The sequence below is a fragment of the Lepidothrix coronata genome, unplaced genomic scaffold, assembly GCF_001604755.1.
Source record: "Lepidothrix coronata isolate B3197 unplaced genomic scaffold, Lepidothrix_coronata-1.0 Scaffold1, whole genome shotgun sequence".
NCBI classification, from domain to species: Eukaryota; Metazoa; Chordata; class Aves; order Passeriformes; family Pipridae; genus Lepidothrix; species Lepidothrix coronata.
The window spans coordinates 5,096,141-5,119,863 of NW_016690181.1; the positions used below are offsets into that span (position 1 = coordinate 5,096,141).

Consider the following 23,723-nt stretch of genomic DNA (forward strand, 5'->3'; position numbering starts at 1 on the left):
CACAGCAGGACATCATTTCATACACAAAGAGAGCACATTTCAGTGTTACCACAGAGTCATTCAGATTTTCTTGGTAGCATGTGAGGTATTGTGGAGGGGCTTCCGCTGAAAGAGAATGCATCAAAAATACAGCAAACAAACTGTCTGCAATGGAATGTCTTTTTTATTGACAGTGTATTATCAATTACAATGGCAACAAATAGAGCAAGTTGTCATACAGAGTCTTTCCCAGACAGTGTTTTCCACTGCACCCACAGCGTCAGCTCCTGGCCCACCCAGTCACAAAACCTGACAATGAACCTTCCATGGAACCACAGGTTCACCTGAATACTCAGAGCAAAATGCTTTAGATGGGTACACAGCACACAGGCATCTCACTACTCTCCTTAGGCAGGGTTTGGAGAATGCTCTAACTCGGCAGGGCTTACCTGTGGGGTCTGAGAACTCTTGGAGCTCGGGTACCTGGGGCGGTAACACGGGTGGCTCAGGTAACTTCCCAGATCTCAGCATGTCTAACTCAGCCTGTAGCTCCCGGATTTTCCTCTTCAACCGGATGCAGTTGGGGCAAAAGGATGTGCTGGGGATTTCATGGGAGTTGCCTTGTGCAGAGACCAGTGACAACTCGGTTGGGCTGTCTGCTTTGAGTGACAGGGGCTCTTCTTCCTCATCTTCAAGGATGCCCACTTCCTTGGCTGAGATGAAAGAGGAACTGTGGGGGACCTTCCATTCCCCTTCGCTCTGGTTTCTGCTGAGGCTCAGGGAGCTGTGCTGCATGGCACCGCCACACTGCTCAAAGATGTCTTCAGCCTGGTATTTAGATGCTTTTCTGATGGCAAGTGGTGTACTTGTTGCTAACTGGTTCTCATCAAACTTGGCAGACTCCAAAGAAGCCTCCAGAACGTCTTTGAAGATGAGGTCAATCTTTTTTTTCTTTGTATGGGGGTGGGATTCCCCCTCGTCACAGCTGCGCTTGTAGGGGCTCTTCCCTTGCTTTAAGGTGGTGAAGTGGAGTGGCCCCCTTGCATCCTCTTGATTTTCTGTGTTCTTTTCTGACTTTTCACTCTGTAACTTTTTGTCTCCTAGAAAGGAAAATGGGGTGTGGGGATTATCACTGGGAACCGAGCAACATCCCTCAATCTAAAACTCAAACAAAAAAAGAACAAAAAGGCAGATTGGATCTCTGCAGGTCTGCATGTTGTGTTACAAGCCAGGGAACCAACACAACTCAGTGGAAACTGAGGCTTGCAAGAGGAGAAGCCCTGCTAATGGGCATGTCTGCAAAAACAGAGACAATCCTGGGTAGCCACAGCAGAGTAGAACCCACACACTTTTAAGAGAAGAGAAACTACAGGCAGCTTGTTTAACCTAAAGGTGTAACTAACCTGTGCTGGAAGAGGACTATGAGGTGAATGACTGATCATAGTGGAACCTAATACCCAGAGCCTAAGCGCCATTTTGGCTGGCTGGAAGTCCTGTGCCTGTTTTGACTTGGTAAAAGGTATCAAGTGTACAGCAGTGCAGTGAGAGATTTACACCATTTCATGACAACCCCAGCGTCTGTGCACGCCATGGCACAAAGTTTGCAAGCCCCTTTACTCTCATTCACTTTGGAGGCTGCTCCAGAAATGCAAATGTAAAGGAGTAAAAATAACTTGCACTCTTAAAACCTAAGGTACTCATTGTCAACAGAGCTACAACGGGCGAATGCCCGCCAAGGATGGGACATGTAGCTTGTCCCGGTGGAGTCTGAGAGTATGGCCATTCAGTAATAGGAAAAAAAAAATAAAAGCAACCTCATACAAATTATTAATTGCTTAAAATAAAGGGAATAGCCAGATTTCCTTACCTGAAAATTCAAAAGACGATAGGTTTGGCTCAATTTCCATCATTCTTCTATCTTGTAAATAACTTCAAGCATTGAAGGCTTCCCAAACAAGACGCTGCTTTATGCTGATTTTTGGTTTTGTTTGCTTTTAAAGTGTATTCATGCTTTCATAAGAGTTATGGAGCAAAAGCTACCATTCCCTCTCTAAGGAGAGCAATGCTAAGAATGCAGAAAAGATGCAAGACTTGAAACAGTTAGAGTAAGGCACTGTAAAAAGGGCTGGCCTGAATGGATGGGATTTTGCACTGAGTTTGGATGCTGGCTGGGAATCCCAGCCACTCTTTTAGTGAATCCATAACAACAGATCTCATTTTCAACACATTGATGAGAATTTCTATGGACAAAGCTTTGAGTCTCTGTCTTAAGTATTTTCCCTGTTACAGACTATAATAACTATTGTCAGAGGTAGGGATTTAGAAAACGAATTCTTCTTTCTTGGTGATTTTTTCCCCAACCAGCCGAGTGCTTCAGCCCTATGGAAAAGCTAAAAATCACAAGACAATCCCTCATAATACTGGTCTCAGCTCTAATGATGAGGCGGGTCAGAAACTATCTACAGAAACAAAACCCAAGAACGATGTCATTTTTCTGTGAGTTAATAAAGTGTGCCACTTCATTTGACAGGCTCATCTGCAGGGGATTTGAAATCTTTTAAACAGAAAGTAACTCAACAAATTTTTGTGCTGCTTCCTGACCACCTCCCAGTGCCCTCCCAGCTGAGGCTTTGATGTCTTGCAAGTCTAGAAATGGCCCAAGTGATGCCCCATTTTAACATCTCTGTGCCCCTCTTGTGAACACAGGTTGAGCTCAGCTTGTAGCAGGATGAGGTCAACAAGACATTTCTGGAATGGTCTCCACAGCCACATGGATTTCTACCTGAGCACGTGTTAGGCTATGGCAGGTCCTGACGAGTCCAGAGGCAGATCCTCACTGCACTTGTAGCACAGAGCAGGCTGTGAGTTACCATTTCAGCTCACACAAATCACCACACCATGACAAACCATGACTAAAGGCATGTCTGTATGGCAGGGCAATAGCTCATTGCCTTGGTGCCCCTCTACAGCAGCTGGTCCAAGGACACAGACTGTCTTGCTGTACTTTCAGAAAGTACTAAGCCATTTGGATGACTAATGTGTGCATGTTATTGCAGCAAAATCACTGAAGCTGTACCTACTCAGTGATGTTCATTAATATAAAAAAGCAAATTCATAACGATGTTCATTCAGAAGTGGGAATTGCCCAAGTACAGCCACCAAGATGTAACACTGCAAGTGCATAATAACCCTAAGGTGATAGAGATAACCAGCTTTTTCAGGACATCTTGTCCACCCCGGGACTGAAGAGGAGACACCTTTTACCAAGTCAAGGCAGCAACAGCAGCTGTGTAATAATATACATGGGAATCTTAATTACAAAGTTATATTTAGTGTGGCTGCCCCTCTGAGGCCCTGCCATTCTGCATCTAGCCTAGAAAGAAATGCTCCTAATTAACTTCAGGTATCAGCATTGTATAGATGAACAGATGCATTAAGAATTTCTGCTTCCCTCTAAAGCTTCCTCTATTGCTGACAATATGCTGGCCCAAAGGACTGCTGGGTTTGTTCCAACACTGCTGCTCTTTAGATAAGATAACAATTTCTATCCAAGGAAGAATCAGTCTGATAATTACAAAGCCTCCTGTATGTTGTACATACACTCTAAGGTTGTGAGACTAAGGAGTCTCTAGCTGATGTCGCGCTGATCCCAAATTATCTTTCTGAAGAAAGAGGAGATAAATTAAACGAGGAAAATGGACATACAAATACACCAAGGAAATATGTTTCATAGGCACATGAAACCAGCTGGAGCTCCCTCAAACAGGCTGCTCATAGGAGCTAGAGGGTGCAGCATGTTCAGAGGAAAAACCTAAAGCTGTCTGTAGGATCACCAGCTTGGCAATCTTCAGGCCAGAAAGTCTTGTGACAAGGGTGCTCTGTGATCCCTGGGTGTTGCATTAGGCCTTTGTAGCACACATATGACATGATACAACACAACACATGACATGACACACCACAGCAAAAATCTTTCTTTCATGATCTCCATGACAATGGTTATCTTATTCTTCTTGTACACCCATCCATCCATGCCAGGCAGAGCTGGAGGCTCTCACTCAGAGATGCTCTGCTTCTAGAAATGCATCTCTCATCACACAGCCTGTGCATCACCTACTTCACCCACCACACTTGGCCCAACAAGTGGGGCAGCCCAAAGGGATCAGGAGAGAGGATGGAAACGGAAGGGACTCACCACTTGTGAAATTTCTGTTGATAGTCTCCTGGGACATACTATGCAACCGCTTCATGTAATCCTCACTGTACCACACCCGCAGCCTCTCCCCAGGGTGAATGTCACGGCAGGCACGGAAGTAAATCCTCTCGCTGTGCTGAAAGGCCATCAGGTTCTGCTCCCTCTCCTCCCGGGAGATGATGACGTACCTGAGGGCAAGGTGACAAGGCAGGTGTGAAGTACAAACTTCTCTCCTGTGCCCCACCTTTTATCAGAATGACAACTATGAAGAAGCCAGAATGACCTTCAGAGAGAGCCATCAACACAGCCAGACTGGAAAGCATGGAATTATAAGCAGTGGTGTGCAAATTTCCAGAGATACAGATACAGAACAATGAGCATGGACACTCAGGGAGCACTAAGCCAGTGGGTCAATTTCTTGCTGGGGAAGGGATGACAATAGTGCATATCCAGCCTGAAGGGGTATCTGCCAGTAAGGGTGACACAGACTCTCCTGGGCAGAAATATCTTTGTCTAGTGATGGAAACAAGGACTTTGTGACTCCCCACCATCACTTCACATCCCAGGGCTTCCTTCCTTGTTCTCAGGAACATCTAGAATATGGCAGGGTTCCTCTGCCTATCTACTTCCCCAAAACACTGCCTTCCTTTTTAGTAGATAACAGATTTCCTTGCTTCTCTCCTCTCAGACAAGCGGAATTGAGATTCTAAGGACAGAAACATGGATACCTAATGTGCATGGGGGCATGTGCCAGTAGTCCAAGGATGTTCCAGTACTGGAAAGTTTTGCAGCTGAGAGGTCAGCAGGGTCCTACATAAAAATACAAACAGCTCTGCAAGTGGAAACCCCAGCACCACATTGTGGGGATCTCCTGGCAACGCTGACAGAAAGATCACTTTCTGGGCATGGGATTTATTTTCCTGATTTAAAACAGCTAATTTTCAGCTCAGTAAAATGTATTTACTCCCACTCCAAGCAACCTGCTAAGACAGAGATCTATCACTAGGGTCATATTATTTGCTCTCACACTACTCATGTTCCTTTCAACCTAAGGCAACTGAAGGCCCACACTAAGACCTTAAACCATCTTGTCCGGGAGCTGCTTTATGCTGATGACGCTGCCCTTATTGCACACACAGAAGCAGCTCTGCAGCATTTAACATCCTGCTTTGCAGACACTGCTGAGCTTTTTGGGCTGGAAGTCAGCTTAAAGAAGACTGAAGTTCTCTATCAACCTGCACCTCAGGAAGTCCTCCTTCATCCCCATATCACCATTGGTGAATCAAAGCTCAAATCAGTCCAGCAGTTTAATTACCTAGGTAGCCTCATCTCCTCGGATGGTAAGATTGACGGAGAGACAGACAACAGGTTAGCAAAGGCATATAGAGCTTTTGGAAAGCTTCATAAAAGAGTTTGGCGAAATAAACACCTGAAGAAAAGTACAAAGATCAGTGTTTACAGAGCCATAGTGCTGTCTACTCTTTTATATGGATCTGAATCATGGGTCATCTACCACCACCACCTGTGTCTCCTAGAACGCTTCCATCAACGCTGCCTCCGCACAATCCTAAACATCCACTGGTCAGATTATGTGACCAATACATCTGTTCTAGTGGTCTAGTGGTTAGGGTGCAGAACTCTCACCGCTGCGACCAGGGTTCGATTCCCGGCCCCCCGGGCAGATGGAGCTCGTCAGCCCTGTGAGGCAATCCATCTAAGAGAAGGTCACTCTAAACAAACCTACGTTCTGAGACCCTCACTGCCACTGTCCAAGCTTGCTCGGCCCCGGCAGATGAACCACAGGATTAAAGGGTGGGCTCAGTTCAGCGCACGCTGTGTCTCACCTAAAAAATCCACTGCGCAGGCTCGAAGGGTTAATGACCTTTCCCAAATCTTCGCTCGCGAAGACTGGCCATTATTACATCTGTTCTAGAACAAGCAGCAGTCACAAGTATTGAGGCCATGTTACTGAGAACGCAGCTGCGATGGGCAGGGCACATCTCCAGGATGAAGGACCACCGCCTCCCTAAGATCCTGCTCTATGGTGAACTTGCCACCGGCTGCCGCAAGAGAGGAGCCCCGAAGAGAAGATACAAGGACTCCCTGAAACAACAGGCATGTACAGACCCCAAAGCACACCCGAACGGTTCATAGATAAAGCTTATTCTTTTCTTATGCCATTCGCCTCTGTTATTCAGCGCTCCCTGATGCAGCAACATTAATGAAGGCAAGTGGCATATGGCTCCTCTGACTGCTGCTGCTACTAGTCCTTGCTCAAGTTCCCTTATATAGATAGGTATTTCTTTGGCTTAAGAAATCTGCCAAAGTTTCCTTGCATATTCTTTCCTTCTCCAGCCATGTGAATGCACTAATTAAGACACAAGCCCACCTGCACGTGATCACACTAACCCACATATATAAGGTCACAAACTTGGTGAAACTTCCCACAAAACACATAAAACAAGTCTGTAGTGTCTCAGACTGCCCAGGAGTCCAGCAATTCTGGTTTTAATGTTAAGCAACTGTGCATGTGCCTGCAAGCAGTTGTATTTTTCCTAATGTGTGCTACCCAGGATTCTCTGCCATTTTCAGCAATTTTTTAAACAGTAGACTCTGGCACTGCCAAAATTGGTTTTTATTAACCCTTCTTTTACTTTTGGTCACAAAACAAAAGAACTTTTAAACTACCAGTTTGTGTATTTGAAAAGGAAGAAAGACCTGGACCAGCAATTGGGAAGGAGGCCCTGCAATGGCACACAGCTGGCAGGCTGTTGCTTCTGGGTGTTAGTGATCACTCATCAAAAGGTGGATCAGGCATTCAGACAGCCATGAGATACACAGCCCTTGAAATATACCAATGTGCTGTGGTCAGTCTGATGCCCTGCAGTACAGGAGATCCTAGAGGATGCTCTCCCCAGTCTAAGCGAAATGTCAGGATGCTTCCTAGCATCCCACTGTCCACAACAGTACAGTGACAAGATCAGGGTGCCCCTGCAAAGGAGCCTGGCTACCTGCAAAGATTTGCCAACCAGAAGTCACTCAGAGATCCTTAATACAACATACAGGACTCACACCCCCACAGCCAGTGGCACTGAGGAATTCACTGAGCAGTGCCAGGATGGTCCGGTGCAGTCACAGAAAACTGCATTTGACAGTGGGATTTAGAAAATTCCCTAAAATACAACTTTGAACAGGAAGGGGAGAGTCTGGTTATCTATTCCCACCAGGGCTTGCTTTTATTATTAAGTATTTTGTTAAGCATGAGCATGCTTTTCCTATTTATTGCTCTCCTTCTGCCTCTACAGCCTCCAAGTTTCTGCCTGAGAGCGTCCTTCAGCTCTGCTGCCTGTGTCCAGTAGCTCTGGCCACTTCCTGGAGCAGTGGGGAGCTGGGAGAAGAGCGCAGTGTGGAGGGTACGAGCTGCAGAACTGCTGCAACCCTGCAGCATGCTGCCTGGCAGCTCACTCCCATCCAGCCTCCTGCAGCCACCAGCCCTGCCAATTTCACCAAGAGCCCTTAACGGAGAGTTGTGGAATAATCCAGTCACAAACATGTTTCCCCACAGCTGCTCCCAGCTAGTAAGTGGTTTACCCTCCTGGAGAGGAAGCTTTCCACCTGTGATACTTCCCTCAGGTAAGGTAAATGGGATGAGATCATCCACACAAACAACCCAGTGCTGCCCAGCCTCAGGCTCCAGTGTCCCCAGAAGCTCAAGACATAGGTTACAAAGGACTGCATAAACCTCATATTGGTCTGACACCTAGTGCTGCTGCACACCACAGCTGCTTTCCAAGGATGGAGAAAGTCATTCCACAAAAGGGCAGCCTGCTTGGTGAATAGGGGACACAAACTGCCTGCTGAGGAGAGACTGCAGGATCTGCCTTCTCTGACACATGTCCCGAAGCCAAAGTGCTCACATCCTGAACAACCCAACCCTTCCTGTGAAGGCTGGAAAGTACCCAGTTCCCCTCCCAATGCCAAATACTCAGTCTGGATTGAGGTAAGGAGGCTACCTTGGTTTGGATGCCCAGGATAGGCATGGTTAGGCTGACCCAAGCAATGCACACAGATGGGCACAGCCCTGCTTGTATAGCAGCTTTCCCAAGGGACCATGATCCTCAGAGGAGGACTGGGGTCATACTGCTCCCAGGACAGATCCAGCCACCCTCAGCTGCATCTGGTCCTACAAAGGTACATTGCTACCAACCACAAATAGGTAATTTCATGTCCTGCCCAGTCCCTGGGACAGGTCAGGCTCAGATCCTGCCCAGGCTACTCAGGACCAGCCATTGTACCAATGGAGACCAGTTATAACCCAGCTGTAGCTACTGGGGCTTCAGTCAACCCCATCACTGTTGGAGGCACAGTTCCTTGCTTTGCAGGACCACCTTTCTCATAGACTTTCTAGCTAGCAGCAAATAAACATAATTTTGCCCTTTTTTCTAAGCCACAGCCCACTCAGGACACCAAATTGCCACATTTTGGGATGGTCAAGTGAGCATGCCCAGAAAAATGTCAAGGTATTTTTTGGCAGCTGGGACCATTCCTCCCAGGAGGAGGACAGACCCTCCAGAAGAGACAGCAAAGAAGAAGGGGACATTTTCAGCTGGAGGAAGGCTTAGGCTTTTATCTTTCTCCCCTCTGCTATCCCCCTGGCCTTGCCTCATGCCTCCCTCCTACTCACTCCATTGCTTACCTTCCATCTGGCCCCGGGGGTGCTCTGATGTCACCCTGACAGGCAGAGTAGAGCACCGCAGGGAACAGGCCACTGGCCTTTCCAAAATCAACATCGGGCACAGAGTCAGGGCAGGAGATCCCATGCAAGAGAGCTGCCACCAGCCCAAGCTGGTGCCCCGGGATGCCATACCCACAGACCCTGCCTCAGCACTCTGATGCTGAGTGTCTCCAGGAGACCCACATCCGTGACAGGCTTGTTACCAGCTCAGGCAAAAATTGTATGAGAGAAACAAATGACTCAACAGCAACCGTGTTAAAAGTGTTATATATTTATTGCATTCTTAACAAAAATACTTTTTAAAAGAGAATTTTTTCAGCATGTACAAGACATGGAGATACTGGGGTTGAGCACAGCAGTTTGCTTTGACACAGGCACTTACTTCAACAGCCAGTTAACATGATGGGTGCAGGAGGAAGTATCCTTTGCGAGCCAGTACAGAAAAGCCACTCCACCGAGGGGTCTACACAGGGCAGGAGATATGTCCCCTGATCTGGACCGATCTGTAATAGTCCACAGAGGAAATTGGGGGAGATATCATGCAGTCTACAGTAAAAAGTCCTTTTTCCTGACCAGTACCCAGCCTTTGGGGGTTTGTATTGAGAGCTGTGCATCCTTCACCAGGATTCTCTCTCTTAACACAATCTGTGCGGGCAGTTGGATGGCAGCAATGATGCTAACTCCCTCCAGTGCCCAGCACCTGCAGGAGTCTCCTTCCTTGCAGAGTCGAGGGTTCCCAGAAGAGATCCCCCTGGACAACATCAGAGGATCTAATCTTATCAGTATACCCATGGGAGAACATCAGCAGAGACCAAATATTATAAAAATATAAAATACCACTTTTAATATATAGTAGCAGCATTATATTGACCCAGAAGCCCTCTGATTCATAAATTAGATCCACTTCTGCCAGATTTCCCAATATCTCTTTCATCTGAAGAGAGACTGTGACTTTTGTAGAATACAAATGTTACAACAGAAGTAAAAGGACATCCTCAGAGGAAGGTGAGCAAGTTCTGCCCAGGTCTGGCACCAGCACTACAAGGAATGTCCTCTGCATGAAACCAGTCAAGCGATTCCCCAGAAAGGGGGCTTTTCTCCTAGCCAGACCACTGCTTCCTTGAGCAAGGGCCTTTTACTGCACCACTACAAATAAATTACTTGAATTAAAATTACAGAACATCTAGGAAAAAAAAAAAAAAGGAAAAGCAGGTCAAGTATGCCTGACACAACAGATATACAATGATCTTTCCAGAAGAGAAGCTAGTGCACTATACTTTCAAAGGACAGGTCAGAAAGACTAGAGAAGATCCCTGAAGATCACACAAAACAAGCCATTCTTCTGCCTTACCATGCTGCCTATGTTCAATTCCCGCTGAAGTTTCTGTAAATTTTTAGCCAAGTTTGTAGCCCAGACATGGCATGATGATGCTCATCCATATTAACTGGAACAGCTTTCTGCAACCTGCCTCCAAAAACAACAGGACAGCCTGGAGAGCAGTGGTGTGCTGTGTGTGGTTAACACCTTGGCCCTTTTCCCTGCTGATCATGATAATGATCCAGATTTTTCCAGAAATGGGGGCAGCATGGTAGATGCAGATGTGCAAATCAAGGAGAAAACAGACATGTTATAAAAGAGCTACCACATACATTATCACCACCTGAGGTGACACTATTAAAGCCTAGTTCCAGAATCAGGGTTGTACATGGGAACCTCACACAGCACTAAACAATTCAAATGTTGTAACACAGTCCTTTCTTGCATCTCTATGGGGAAAGAAAGCAGTACAAAACCAACACGTCTAAGATTTTAATCTATGTAGCTGTGAATTTAGACTGTAAACTCTTCACAACAGGAGAACACAGAACAGATCCCATGCTAAATAACACTAAGTGCAGAGTAACTGTACTGAAGCTGACAGAATTACAATGAAACAAAACCAAACTGTTCTTAAGGTCAGAAGTAGGCCCTATATCTTTTGTTGTTTCTGTGCAGTCTTTCACGTTCTGAAGAGGGTAAGGTGATTCAAAACTGAAGATTACAACATGCAAGAAAATAATATGATACAATTCTCTATAAATGTTGTCATATTAAGAAATAATTGTATTTTAACTGCAACTGTGAAGGGTAGGTAGGGGTTTCAGACCTGAGCAAACAAAATTTAAATTCTTTAATATAAGTGCATGTGCTACTGCAGGATCCAGGCCCATGCCATCACAGCCCTTCTCAGAAGTCTAAAACCACCGTGCTCAGACCTGTCCTCAACATCATGATTTCTTCACTTCTCTGCAAAAGCTTTTAAACCCCTCTCCCCAAAACTGTGTATAAGTCACAGTAAACCCTGGATTGCTCACTATTGCTGAATGCACAATAAAAGAACGAGCAGTAAGAGTCTTTAGAGTCATAAGGCTGTATTTCTGCACGTATCGCCTATACTAATTTTCAGGAAAATGATGGGAAGGCAGTAGTAGGGTAAATTTGTTAGTCAATTGCAAAGGGAGCTCTGTAGCATGTTGTCGCTATAAATAACATTTCACAGGTATGGGAAGAGATTCAGATAATGATTCCTATTGCATCTCAGTTTATAGAGCATTTAAAGCATGGGAAGTCAGTGAAAACTCCTAGTCTCTATGAATAGAAAGACGTCCTACATTCCAAGATTCCTCTTTGCCATTGCAGAGGGAAAGTCCTATTATTTAGCTGCCATAATTCATACAGCTGGCAGGGGGGTGGATGGGTTGGGTCAGCTGTTTACCTTCCCCACAGAGTACTGATACACATAGAGAAGCCATGTGAGCATGCAGCAGCTCAGGAAGGAGCACCCTTCTTTACTTTATATGACACAGACTAAAAATGTTTTCTCTTTTGTGATCTGGTAGTCCGTGCAGGAGTCATCTGTTTTAGAGGGTTTTGGTTAGACACTGAACTAGGTTCTGGGGGCTGTTTAGGGCAAGTGTCTTGTTGACAAGACCCTTGCATGACACTAGGATCTTGTGTCCTATGGAGAGCCTGGACCCCATTCCGTATTTCTGTTAGTGTTTGGCACATCTGGCCAACCTGGCTGGTGAGGTCAGCCATCCTCTGACTGATGGCATGCATGCTGTCTGCCATGTCCCTATGAATGGCCACCAGCTCCCGGCAGAACTGCCCGAACATGTCTGTTTGCTGAGCATGGGAATGGAGAAGCTGGCGATTGAAGCTGGAGAGGGGTGGGTTCCTTGTGCGGGGGTGCAGGGGTCTGCAGGACGAGGTGGTGCGTGGGGATGGACAGTGCAGTTCCTGCCTTTGGCTGCTAGCTTCCGAGTGCTCTGATGAGGAAGAAGTGCGGAGGAAGGAGGGCCCGGAGAGATGACTGACTCCTGCACCAGCCCTCTGCAGCGAAGCGAAGTGCTGTTCCTGAGAAGTGCCTGGCATCTCTTCATCTTCACCAGCTTAAACAGAAGAGGAAGCATGAATTATTAGTGTGAAATCCCTCACAACTCTGGCTTCTGTTTCAGGGTATCTCAAAGAACATGTAAAAAGGGTTTTCCCCTCCCCTCAGTTTGCCATTTCAGACAAGCCTGTAGTTTCTAATGCATAACTCAACATGCAAGTGCTGCAATGTTAGCATCTGGGTGACAAGCTTAGCCATAAGAAGCTGGAAGAGTGGATGAACCCAAGCTATTATGGTATCCTGTACACAGCATCGTTTGTTACTAGAATATAAATCCATTTCAGACAGTAGCAATGACTCCCTTTCCCCAAAACCATAAGTAGCTAGCACACTCCAATATTTTGGAGGGACACAAGCCCCTCACGCAAAAATTCTGCTCCTGTGTCATTTCTTACAATCCCTGCACTGAGAGAAGCATACATGTAGTATCTGCTGCTCGCAAAGTGTGTACTGCAAAGCCACTATGTAGCTTGATATCACTAAGACAATGAGGCAGTCAGGTGTAGCAGCAACAGCACCCTATGCTAATCAGGCAAGTATACTTGATGCAAAATCAAAACCAAAGCAAAACACTAGGGGAAAGTTCTCATTAGTCTGATAAATATATAGTGATGTGCCAGTTCACAGGTACAGGCATATCAAGAGTAAGAAGAGACAAGACTTCACTTGTTGCAACTGCCCACTATCTCCTTGCACAAGCTGTTTTCCTTTTACCTCTAAAATAGTGCCACTGGCTTTCAAGACAGATGCAAAGAATGACCAATTCCCACTTTTTAAGTTCTTGAAGATTTTTGTCCTTGCTTTCCCACTAACAACACTACTACAAATATGAGATCAGATCTAATGTGGTAGGACAGTGCCGCTCATGAGGTGTTAGTTGACTCACTTCCCAAGAAGTTATCCCCTTTCTCTCCTTTGTATCCCTAAAAGCTCACAGACCAAGAAGCTGCACCTCCATGACGAAAACCTGTGTGGACACAGCTATGGAAAGAACTTGCAAAAGCAGCTTGTGGTTTAGTGCTGGAAGGCATCTGAGAATTGTGGAAGAAGATAACTTCAAAAGCAGGGCCAGCAGTTCCTTTAAAACCAGTGAAGAAACAGTCGTTATCATCTATCTTTTTCACAGCATTTATGCTGATCCTTCAGACCACTACTGAGAAATCATAAGTGGCCCAGCCTCAGAGCAACGAACACCAGTGATCACTGAGACCTCCAACAGTCCTTTTGGAAGTGATCCATTAGTGACTGGCAGATGACCCTCAACTTGATAACACTGCTGTTTTATCACAGTGAAGATCCACTAATCCATTACAAGCATCTTCCCCACAGACTGGAGGTAGTTGCGCTTCAACTACAGATGCTCCCTCGCTTGTAGGATTAGGTCAGATTTATAATCCATCATCTACCCTTAGAAGACAGTATAGAAAAGAACTAGATAAACAGATAAAGAAGATGATCTTAACTTGGAAATAATCCACCTCAACACCCCACAACCACCAGAGCAGGCTGTCTTGAAACCAACCACAGCAGTAAGACCTGTCTTGACAGGCAACCCAGCATCTCACACAACACACAATGCTCTTATGGTGTCAAACTGAGGTATCCAAGCATAAGACAAAGAGGTGTTAAGGCAATGATACTTACAGCTTGTTGACAGGCTGTCAACCACATCCAGATCCGCTCTCTGGAAGCCGTGCATCTGGTGGGATGAATGCAGTGTCGACTCGATGGCTCTCTCGTGGGCGGTCAGGACGATGGCCGAGGGCCGCCCCATGCTGCCAGCGCTGGAGAGGGACCTCTGCATAAATGCCAGTTTGTCCTTGGTCCTTCTCTTCATGTCGTCCCATCTGTGTTTAATGTCTTTTACAGACCTGGGGACCTGGCTGACTGATGTGATCTGCCTGGCTATGCCTTCCCAGATCTTGTCCCTGTCGGCATGGGATAGACGCATTGTCTCCCTCCCAAACAGCATGGCTTCATTTCGGGTCACCTCAGTGACCAGAATGTCCAGTTCTTCCTTGGAAAACTTGGGCTTCCTCTTTCGTTCAGCCATGTTCCTTGGGTTGAACATCCCACAAAGCATAATTGGGTAAAAGGAAATCAGCGCAAAGCAGCCCCCTGCATCCAACCACTTGGCCAGTGCAGCACTGGGGCAGAGGAGTTTGGTGGGATCCAGCTCCCCCCACCCGCAACAACCTCTCAGTTTTCCTCAATCGCACCAGGAAAAGGCAGACGTTTTGTTTTTAAGAGGAAATTTTCAAGCTTAAGAAAAAAAACACCAAGCAACACTAGTGTGAAGGAGCCTTCTCAGCTTTACAGGTAAAATGAAATTTTACACTTCTTCTGATGTCCTGACTTACATATGAGAATTTCAGTTCAGTCTCGTATCAGTTGCCACAGTTCGTACACAGAAAAAAGTGTGTAAACTCACAATCACTCGCAAAGTGAATTAGCTTCTAAGGTGATATTGCTCAAAATTTTGAGGGAAATTTAGAGGCCTGAAATACATTGTATTATTCTGCCTGGCACAACATGCAGTGGAATGTTGTTTACACCACCCTTTCTGTTACAACTTGCAGGATGTTATGCAGATGCTGTATCAAATCAGATTTTTTTTAGAGTAGGGCAATTTTGACTAGACTCAGGCAATTTCTGCAACTCACTTTCCCTGAGAAAAAGTCTTTTTTTCAGCATCATGGTACTGCACATCCAGGATTTGTCTGCTTCACAGCAAGCTCTTGCTTCACCCAGAAATGGATGCTGTTTCCCATTGTTCTCAAAAGGAATGAGGCCACCCACTTGTTTTTCCTGGCTAGGCTTTCCATCACTGCCACTGACAGGAGCCTGCACCCAGTTTCTGGTGCTTCAAACAAACAACTCATACCCTCAGCCCATTGAGAAGAAGAGGCAGCCATCCTGAGAAAAAGCAGTTTTGTCCAAAGGGAGTGTGTGTTAATTTTTCCAGCCACAGTCAAAGGAAACTTTAAAAATAAACAAAACATTAGTCCTAACTGTTTTTTTATTGGGGAAAGAAAAGAAGGCAGCAGATCTGTTTAATAGGGAAGGAAAAAACAGACTGTCTGAACATGCAGTTTTGCACATAAACAAGGTGGAATTGCAGACAGAGGAATAATCTGCAGCCTGGGCAATGGACATCTGTGTATACGTATGCAGCACAGCACAGAGGAGATCAGAGGCCACATACAAGAAGTAAGATATCTTAATGGTTATGACACCTATCAACTGTATCTCTGAAGTGACACCATGGGCGGGAAAACCTATTGGTTTCTCAATGTGTTCAGTTTCTTTCTGTTTATGGCCCCAAATTAAATGAAACCAAAGATGCTACTACTAGTAGACAGAACGTTTGATTTCATTTAATTTGGGATCTATTGTTAGTATTATTGCAATGTTGGGGGAATAAATTCTGGCTGGGCTAGCTCAGACCCTCCTCTTTCGAAGAAATACATTTAATTGTACGATCTTGGCCAACTGCCCTCCGTGCAGGCAGAAAACCCACCTGTAGTACTTTCTGAAAAACTGGTATAAGTGAAGGCTCCACATTTGTGATGGCCCTGCTGGTGCCTCCTCAGAGATAGATGCCTCTAAGCACTGCCGTGGCCAGCGCAAGATAAGTCGTTTAGGATGCACTCCTCTGAAAGGTGCTTGTGGGCTGCAGAGTAAGAAAAACCTACAGAAAGGCAATGACCCTTGTTGGTTGTTGTTCTATTTTCTCCTCAGTGCTGTTAACACTGTTGTTTAATCAGTCTCACTAATGCTGCTGCCCTCCATTGGGGCAAGTGTCAGAAGCTTGGTTAAAGCCGGAAAATCAGTAGGAAAAACTGCTCAAATCGAGGCCATATACAGGGAAAGCTGGGACCTAAATGCACAGATGTATTTCTTTGGAACAGACATAAATGCATGCTTGAGATACTGTTTTGGTGGAGCTTCATTTATAGAGAGGAAGAAGGAGCATTTAGAGAAGATGGTAATGAAAGATGAAAAGCCAGCAAAGCACTTGGTACACTGATCTCAAAAAAAACCAACAAAAAACCCTCACCAAATTAAAAGGAAAAAGGAGTTCTCCCAGCTGAACACTGGAAAGAGGGAAAAGGCTACTCGGAACATTGAGCAAGGGAATATTCACACTGTGATTTTTATCACATTCAGCCAAACTGGGCTTCGTGTATATTCTCAGCAGGTACTCATGACTGCACAGTACCTCCATGCGGCAGAAACAAACCTCCACGTGGTGGAAACAAGCTGCTCTGGTGAAAAGTAACAATATTTTGCAAAGTGCTCCCGGGTAGCAGTGAGCTTGCAGAACAGAAGTCTCCCCAGAGCTGCAGAGTCAGGAAACCTGCCACACCCTCTTCTTGCTGAATTCACAGCTACCATCATTAGCAAAACTGAACTGATTGGGAATCAGAGCTTCTTTGCTCTTCCCAGATAGGGTATCCCATCACGTGCATTTAGGACAGCCTGTGGTAGGCCCAGATATTCAGATTCCAGAGTTTCCATTCATTTGCTCCAGCATCTAAGATAACTCACGGATTCCAATAGCAAACTTGCCACAGAGAGAGTAATGAACTCTGGCCAGTTTTAATCACAAATTCAATTAATGTTAGGTTCCTAGCAGGCACATTTACCTCCTCCTTATAAAAATGCAGACAGTATTACTAGCAGAGAGATCTGTTTCCCCTCATTCATTTCCTCTAGCATGCAGTATGTCCCTAGAGACAGTCACCAATATTTGCAAGCACCTCTCTGGGTTGCCATGTGGTGTTTTAGCAAGCTCCAGAGGAATCCCAGCTGTGAGGCTGTGAATTCACACCTCAGCCCAGGTCAATCTGTGGTGCAAAACAGTACAGCTATTTCTTTAAAAACAAATGACATTGTAAACTAGCTGAAGAGTGGGCACTTAATGATCATCCCACAAAAATATCAACCAACTCCACTGTTCTTGGCCTCTAAGAAACAAGTATGTAACTTTTCCCAGGGCTTTTTTGGGTTTTTTTACAGGGATCACAGTACTTTAGGATCCTTTTGCTCTGCATAAATTTGCAGTGGATAAGAACATTTGCTCCACTTGCTGCAAGGTAACGGAAATCAGTTTATGAAGTTCAACAAAATGACATTCATAAACTGGTGACTTTTACTCACCCTGAACACATGGGCAGTCACAGTAACCCTGACTTTTTTTTATGTTTATTTTTAAAAGGTCCTGTAAAGTTGAAACAGCAGCTTAGTACTTAAAGGATCTACTGATCTAAGTTGGTCCTGCTTTAAGCAGGCTGCTGGAGCACTCGACCAGAGCTCCCTTCCAGGCTTTATTATTGTATGAAGATCAAATCACAGACATCTCCACTATAAGGATACAGGAAGATTTATAGAACAGTCTGGCTCCCCATGACCTCTTTGTTACTATGCTTGGAGAGGAAGGATGGCAGAAAGGAAGACAAAGGAAAAAGAAGTGAGGAAGACTTGCACCAGACTTTTCATATGAGAAAGGATAAATCTGAACTGTGCCAAAAGCCTAAGAACTCAGGTACTCACATGTAAGAAGGGATACAGACTATAAATGCCTAAACTAGCCTGGAAACCCCAAATATGAGGCACTGCACTCCAATAGTTCAGTTGGGCACCATCAGTTTGCTGGTACTTCCTACCCTGCATCTCAGTCTGGGCCAAGTGACACACAGACAGAGCGATGTTTCCTGGACTTTCTGAATTACTTTCATTTTTTGTTCATATCCATTATTTCTAGAGAACACTAACAACTAAATAACAGAATTTCCTCAGAAGCAATCAGGAAAATGGATGGTTCTCTGCAACCCTTCAGAAGCTCCAAGAACTCCCATCAGAAGCAATTTACAGGTTGTGTCCAAGAAAGCATTAATTTTATTTGGGGTTTGCTGCAATCCATGATAATCAGTGCCCAGAAAAATAAAAACAGAGGAGGATGTTTGCACAAATCAAAGCCATGCAGTTTTATAAAGTACTGCAAACAACAGCATTTTACTCCGGACAGAGATGAAGGGCGCATTATTTTTCTGCCAGCACCCAGCTTAGGAGAACATGCTCCCAGCATCAGGAGTTCACACTGGCTAACTGAATGACGAGAGAAAGGGCACAAGGATTCTACCATTGTCATGCCACCTGCTGTGCTTCAAACTCCTTCCTCCCTGTCATCCACTGCCCTGGGTAAACAGTCACTTGAAATTAAACCAGCAAGTGCTGCAGTGTACATATTGTCCTCAGTGGGAAAATGAAAATGGGCTCAGATGTGGTATTCAAACAACAAAAATAATAGGCAGAGATCTACAAGAAGAGAGAGGAGTCAGCACAAGCTGCCCTCCCCACGCCATACCCACCTACTCAAAGGGTGAGTAGATCTACTTTGCAAAGCACCCCATCTGTGAGTGATAGCAAAGAGCACCATCTGAAAAACAAAAAGAGCGCTGTCTACAGCGTCCTGAAAGTATGGTTTCTGTGAGCAATCTCAGTGTCAGGTGATGTTCTGGCATAGGATACCAAGCACACCTCAGTTTGAAAAGTGCTAACAAACCAAATCGAGGCTTTTTGAGGACCTCTATTGCCACGTGAACTGTCAGTGACACTCTACATAATACTACTGTTAGAAGCAATTTTCAAGAGTAAAATCAGAAAGATCAGTAACACTGGTATAACCTGCACAGGTCCTTCGGTACACCTGTTTCCAGAAGAGTTGCAAACATACCCCTTCTGCAAAGCCATAACCTCCTTGCCTTTCAAGGTTGTACAGAACAGCACAGACCACACTCATCTTGAGACTGAATCATGGCAAATACAAGTTCAGGCAAGAACATTCTGCTTTTCAGTGCTAGGACCACAAGTAGTGCCCATTTAAATCCAGACATCAAGCTTATGTTCATGGCAGTAGAAAAAAGAGATCATCATAGAAGTTTTGCTTTCCAAGACTGTTTTGCCCCAGCTTCACTGTCATGCAGAAAAATTAAATCCTTTGCTGAACTTATAGAACACAAATGACAGAACAGCTGCTATCCATGTAAAGACTCAAATGGAGCAAAAGTAGTGCAACCACATATGACCAATTAGGTCAATCTTGCATCTACCTGTACTTTACACTCTTTGTTCCCTCAGTGAGTGACAGCTGAAAATCCTAGACATCCAGGCCGACAAACCAGGTAATTCCATACTGCTTTACTCTCTAGGAAATGCCTTCTTGACAATAACTGCTTCCAAAATTCACCCCTGAAAACAGGATTGGTCTGAATGTGGGACAGGCCTCGGTATAGAGCAATGTCCTGTTCTGGTGACGTACCACACATATGAGGCCTCAGTGACCTACATTTTACAGATATATGCCAATACTTGAAACACTGCGTCATGGTTACACACTTTCCCTTCCTGCTGCAGTTCCCAAACCAGAGCCAGCCCCACTCCTGGCTCAGTACTGAGACCCTGCTCTGCCAAGGTGCGGGGCCAGCAGAGGGAGCGCAAGCCCATGCATCAGGTCTGCCTTCGGTGCTGCTGCAGCTCACTCATTTTGCCTTTCTCCTCGCACAGGACAGCTGACACTGCCAAATGACAGCCACCACAGACAGCTGTTTCAAGTGAAGCCCAGAAAGAAAACAAAAAAAGCACCTCTTTCAGTCTCTTTCAAATAGGAAGGAACAAAAAAACCCAAACCAAATCAAATGTTACCCTGGGGATAATGGAAAGCATTTTGCAAATATTTGAACATAACATAAAAAAAAAATAAATAAAAAAATGGAGTGAGACCTGTCAGCATTTTTAAGAGTAGATAAATAGGATCATCTTTATCATTTATCCTTATTCCAGAAAACAGTCATCCCTCCATACACACATCTATGGCCTGTTTTAGATCCTTTCTAAAGGAATCTGACACCAAAGGATACTCATTAAAATAAATACCGAAAGAGCACAAGCACACCATTTACAAAACGGGTGGTGATATTTTGGTTTGTTTTTCTGACAAACAACAAGTAGTGTTTGATGGCCTCTCTCTTGAAGACAGAGCCCCAAAAGGAAAGGCAGAAGAGAACTGGACTCACCTCATCCAGTTTGCTTTGGTTTCATCTGTCCCATCAATGGATTTGTAGCGGTTGTTCTTATCAACAATCTATGGAACAAGAGAACAGATGCAGCACGTCAACCAACAGATCCAGGCAGAAGAACGTATATGAATCTCAGATCGCTGCTTCAGTTCCAGCCCTAAGTCAAGATGTGAAACTGTCATCAATCTCAGCTTTCCTGGTAATAACAGGCTGCTGACCTGAATGTGTGTGTGGAGGCTACTCTGAACTAAGAGGCATTTTTCTATGTACAGATATCTGTAACAAAACCATGGATGCAGCTGACAAAATTGCTAACAATCCTGAGAAATAAAATATTAACTTCCCTTTCAGGACAGGGCTGAAACACATTTATTTTACAAATGGAGAAGTATGAGGAGCATTTAATATCAACAGCTCTCAGTTTTTTCCCCACCTATAACTCAAATCCCACATTGCATTTCTCATAATAATTAACATCTGTTGATCCAGTGACAGGTCTATCTCATATGCTACCCAAGGCCTGTATGAGGGGAAAAAATACAGGGTTTGGTGCTGGAGTCTGCACGTAGATCAGTTCCTGATGGACTGGATCTCTTTTCTGCCCTCTTGGCCATCTCCTCTGCTCAGGCAATCTGGGAGAGAGTGCTCTAGGCCCATTAGAGAGCTCTGCAATCTCTAGATAGAATCCTTCCTCTATCATCAAAATGATGACCAGAGCAGAGAAAGGTACTAGAGAACACCTAGACTGAGTGGGGATGAAAGAACACGGTTCTTGGCAAGAGAGAGAGCAGAAGCAAGTTCTTCTTCCTACAACTGTGAACTGAACTCAGGTGTCATGTACCTGGTCTCCTTTCACATATCTATACCCTTAAGTTGCTAATATTTCTGGTAGGTCGATGGTTGCGTCGTGCACATGTGGGTCAGCAGAAGACCTTCAGAGAAGGGGGAAGACGGTTAAGGTTTGGCACCACAAGCCCATAACTCCCCCAGCTCTGAGCTGTATGGCTGAGGTGTCACTTAGCTGGGGAGACTTGTCACTCACCAGCCACGAGAAGAATCCTGCAGACCTGTCCTGGCTAGAGATCTGCCCTTCGTACGGCCCGAAGATGTGACCTTTGGGGATCACCTCATTCATACAGCGCACATCGTTCTCCCCACTGGGCTCTTTAACCACCTCCATTCCAGGAGGGATGGTCAGCGCTGCCCGGTCAGGAATGCCAACAGGCACTGGTGTGTCAGACACAAACACTGGGGGGCCATGGTTCGGACACTCATCCACGAAGTACTCCTGGCAGGACTCACAGACTGCAGATGCAAAGGGAACCAGGGTTAGGTTGGGCACACGTGATGTCTGTGCAGTTCATGCAATGCACAGGATGCACAGTGCTCAGGCCAGCTCCCTGTCCTTCCCCCTGCCAAGCTGAGCCCCCTCCCCAGTATCCAGCCTCCACACATGCAGTCACTTCACTGGCTGCTCCCTTGTTTCTCCATATCTCTCAGCAAGGGCTCTGCCCCAACCCACCTGTCTAACCAACACATGCATTTGCATAAACCCTGATGCTCTACACACATTTGCCACTGATGGCTGCATGCACAGGGAAAGGCCCCGTCACTGCCTGCAGAGACAGACGCTGGAGGTTCCTGCATATTCCTGGTTAGCAGCTAAGTCCTCCAACCAAGATTTGATTCCCCACACGCCAAAGAGGGAGCTAAAACAAACATCCCTCATACTACAGCCTTCATTCTGTGCTTGGGAGAGAGACAGCATCCCCAGGCACTTTCCCTGTGTCCAGACAGGGATGCAGGTCTGCTTTTTTGTAGGTATGCATAAGTGGTAGGAGTTTTCTTTTCCAGACTATAGGGGAAAGAGCTGTTGTTTGCACAGTGCTCCCTGTGCAGTCTGTGAATTCAAGTCTTCAGTTTTTGCAGACTCTCAGGATTTTCCAATGTGTGTTTTCATGTTTCCAGCTTACTTTCCACCTAGTTCCCTACCTCTGCATAACCCCTTCATGGACAAGCTGATTTTGTGCAACAGCTTCTCTTTTAAATGTGCTGGTCTTTGCAGGAAAGCATGTAAATTTGTTCCTGGCTTCTTTTTCCCCTGCTTCTTGCCCCAAACCAGTAGGGTACCAGCAGGGACAGACCAAAGTCTATACAAGCAGCAGTGGTGCTTTTCCCTCACTCACAATATACTTACACCAGAAATCCACTTGCTGAAAGCTCTTGGTCATGATTAAATCCCGTTTCCCTTTCAGTTTCTTGGGCTCCATCTCTATGGACTGTGGGTCAGGCCTTCCAGAGCTGAGGAGGAAACAACAGAAAGATGATGTTAACCTAACCAAGACATTGGGACTGCACACAGAGAGAAGCTGAGGCAATGGGGCCTGACAAACTTCTTTAGTCCTAAAACTGCAGCAGAGAAATAATTCAACTTGCCATCCAACCTGCCAAAAGCTAGTATCTAAGATGGCTTAAAGTTAAAGCCTACAGCAGGTAGTGGCTTCATCTAGAGTAGGTGCACTAGTAGGTGACCACCCTTGTCAAACACTTCAAGGCTGACCTCACAAGGGAGGGCTTTACTAACTTCAAGAAGTTCAAGTATATTCCCCAAAACCAGCTGGGGGGTAGGTGGAGAGAAAGAGTACATCAGTCTGAAGCTCAGCCACGTACCAAGGCTGTCCATACTCCTGGTCCCGGCAAGGAGAGCAGGCCTCTGTTTTTATCGTCACCATCTCACCTAAGGAAGCTTGGGTCTGGATCAAACAGTCCTTCAAGTTCTCACTCATGTTCTGAAAGAGAATGAAGGAAGGGAAGAGAAGTATGAGCATCAGGAAATCACAAGCTTCCTCTCCCAGGCCAGGATACAGCCAGCAGAGCAGGCTCCCTCCTGGCACCAAGAGCTGCCATCACACACTGGAGCGCCTACACATGCATGTAGGTGGAAAAGCCTTCCAGGGCTGGGAAGGGAAAAGCAGTTCAGCTCTAGGTCAGATGAAGAGCATGAAACAGCACAGAGCAACCTGAGGCATGGAGAATCTGAAGTATGCTTCACAGTGCCCATTAAAAATGTTGCATATGGAATTTAAGACTGATGGGTGTGATATGTTATGGGAACATGGAGCACTACTACCTCAGAGCATGTCTTTGGGGACAGAATGACAATAAAGAGGAATACAGATTGTGGCACTGAACCAGGATCTGTCTACGGACATAACATATGCCAGTTTCCATCTGGGAACAGAGTGCAGTGTACTACACCCCTGTGGATGGAGCTTTCCATGTGCTCTAGACACCCCTAACAA

The 23,723-nt window shown here is 45.5% G+C and overlaps 2 protein-coding genes across 7 annotated transcripts in view; both read right to left on the reverse strand.

Moving 5' to 3' along the window:
* The window catches only part of LOC108495757 (zinc finger protein 862-like), a 46,463-nt gene that overhangs the window by 5,410 nt on the left and 17,330 nt on the right, over positions 1–23,723 (reverse strand). For 2 of the 6 annotated variants that reach the window (XM_017811802.1, XM_017811809.1), the window contains exons 2-7: positions 23,092–23,210; positions 22,619–22,722; positions 21,464–21,726; positions 20,419–20,486; positions 4,172–4,359; positions 429–1,079 (exon numbers count right to left, since the gene is read on the reverse strand). In XM_017811802.1, coding sequence (XP_017667291.1) covers positions 429–1,079; positions 4,172–4,359; positions 20,419–20,486; positions 21,464–21,726; positions 22,619–22,722; positions 23,092–23,207 — 1,390 coding nt within the window. In that variant the 5' untranslated portion in view covers positions 23,208–23,210. Of the gene's footprint in view, positions 1–428; positions 1,080–1,846; positions 1,994–4,171; positions 4,360–9,288; positions 9,783–19,455; positions 19,867–20,418; positions 20,487–21,463; positions 21,727–22,618; positions 22,723–23,091; positions 23,211–23,723 lie in introns of those variants that run through there. The other 4 variants (XM_017811832.1, XM_017811823.1, XM_017811817.1 and 1 more) reach the window with 4 other exon arrangements.
* On the reverse strand, positions 9,793–14,580 carry LOC108495784 (myb-related transcription factor, partner of profilin-like). Its single transcript, XM_017811857.1, has 2 exons — positions 13,985–14,580; positions 9,793–12,338 (listed from the first exon to the last, which is right to left on the reverse strand). Exons 1-2 carry the CDS (start codon positions 14,421–14,423, stop codon positions 11,755–11,757), a joined length of 1,023 nt encoding a protein of 340 aa, XP_017667346.1. The 5' UTR covers positions 14,424–14,580; the 3' UTR covers positions 9,793–11,754.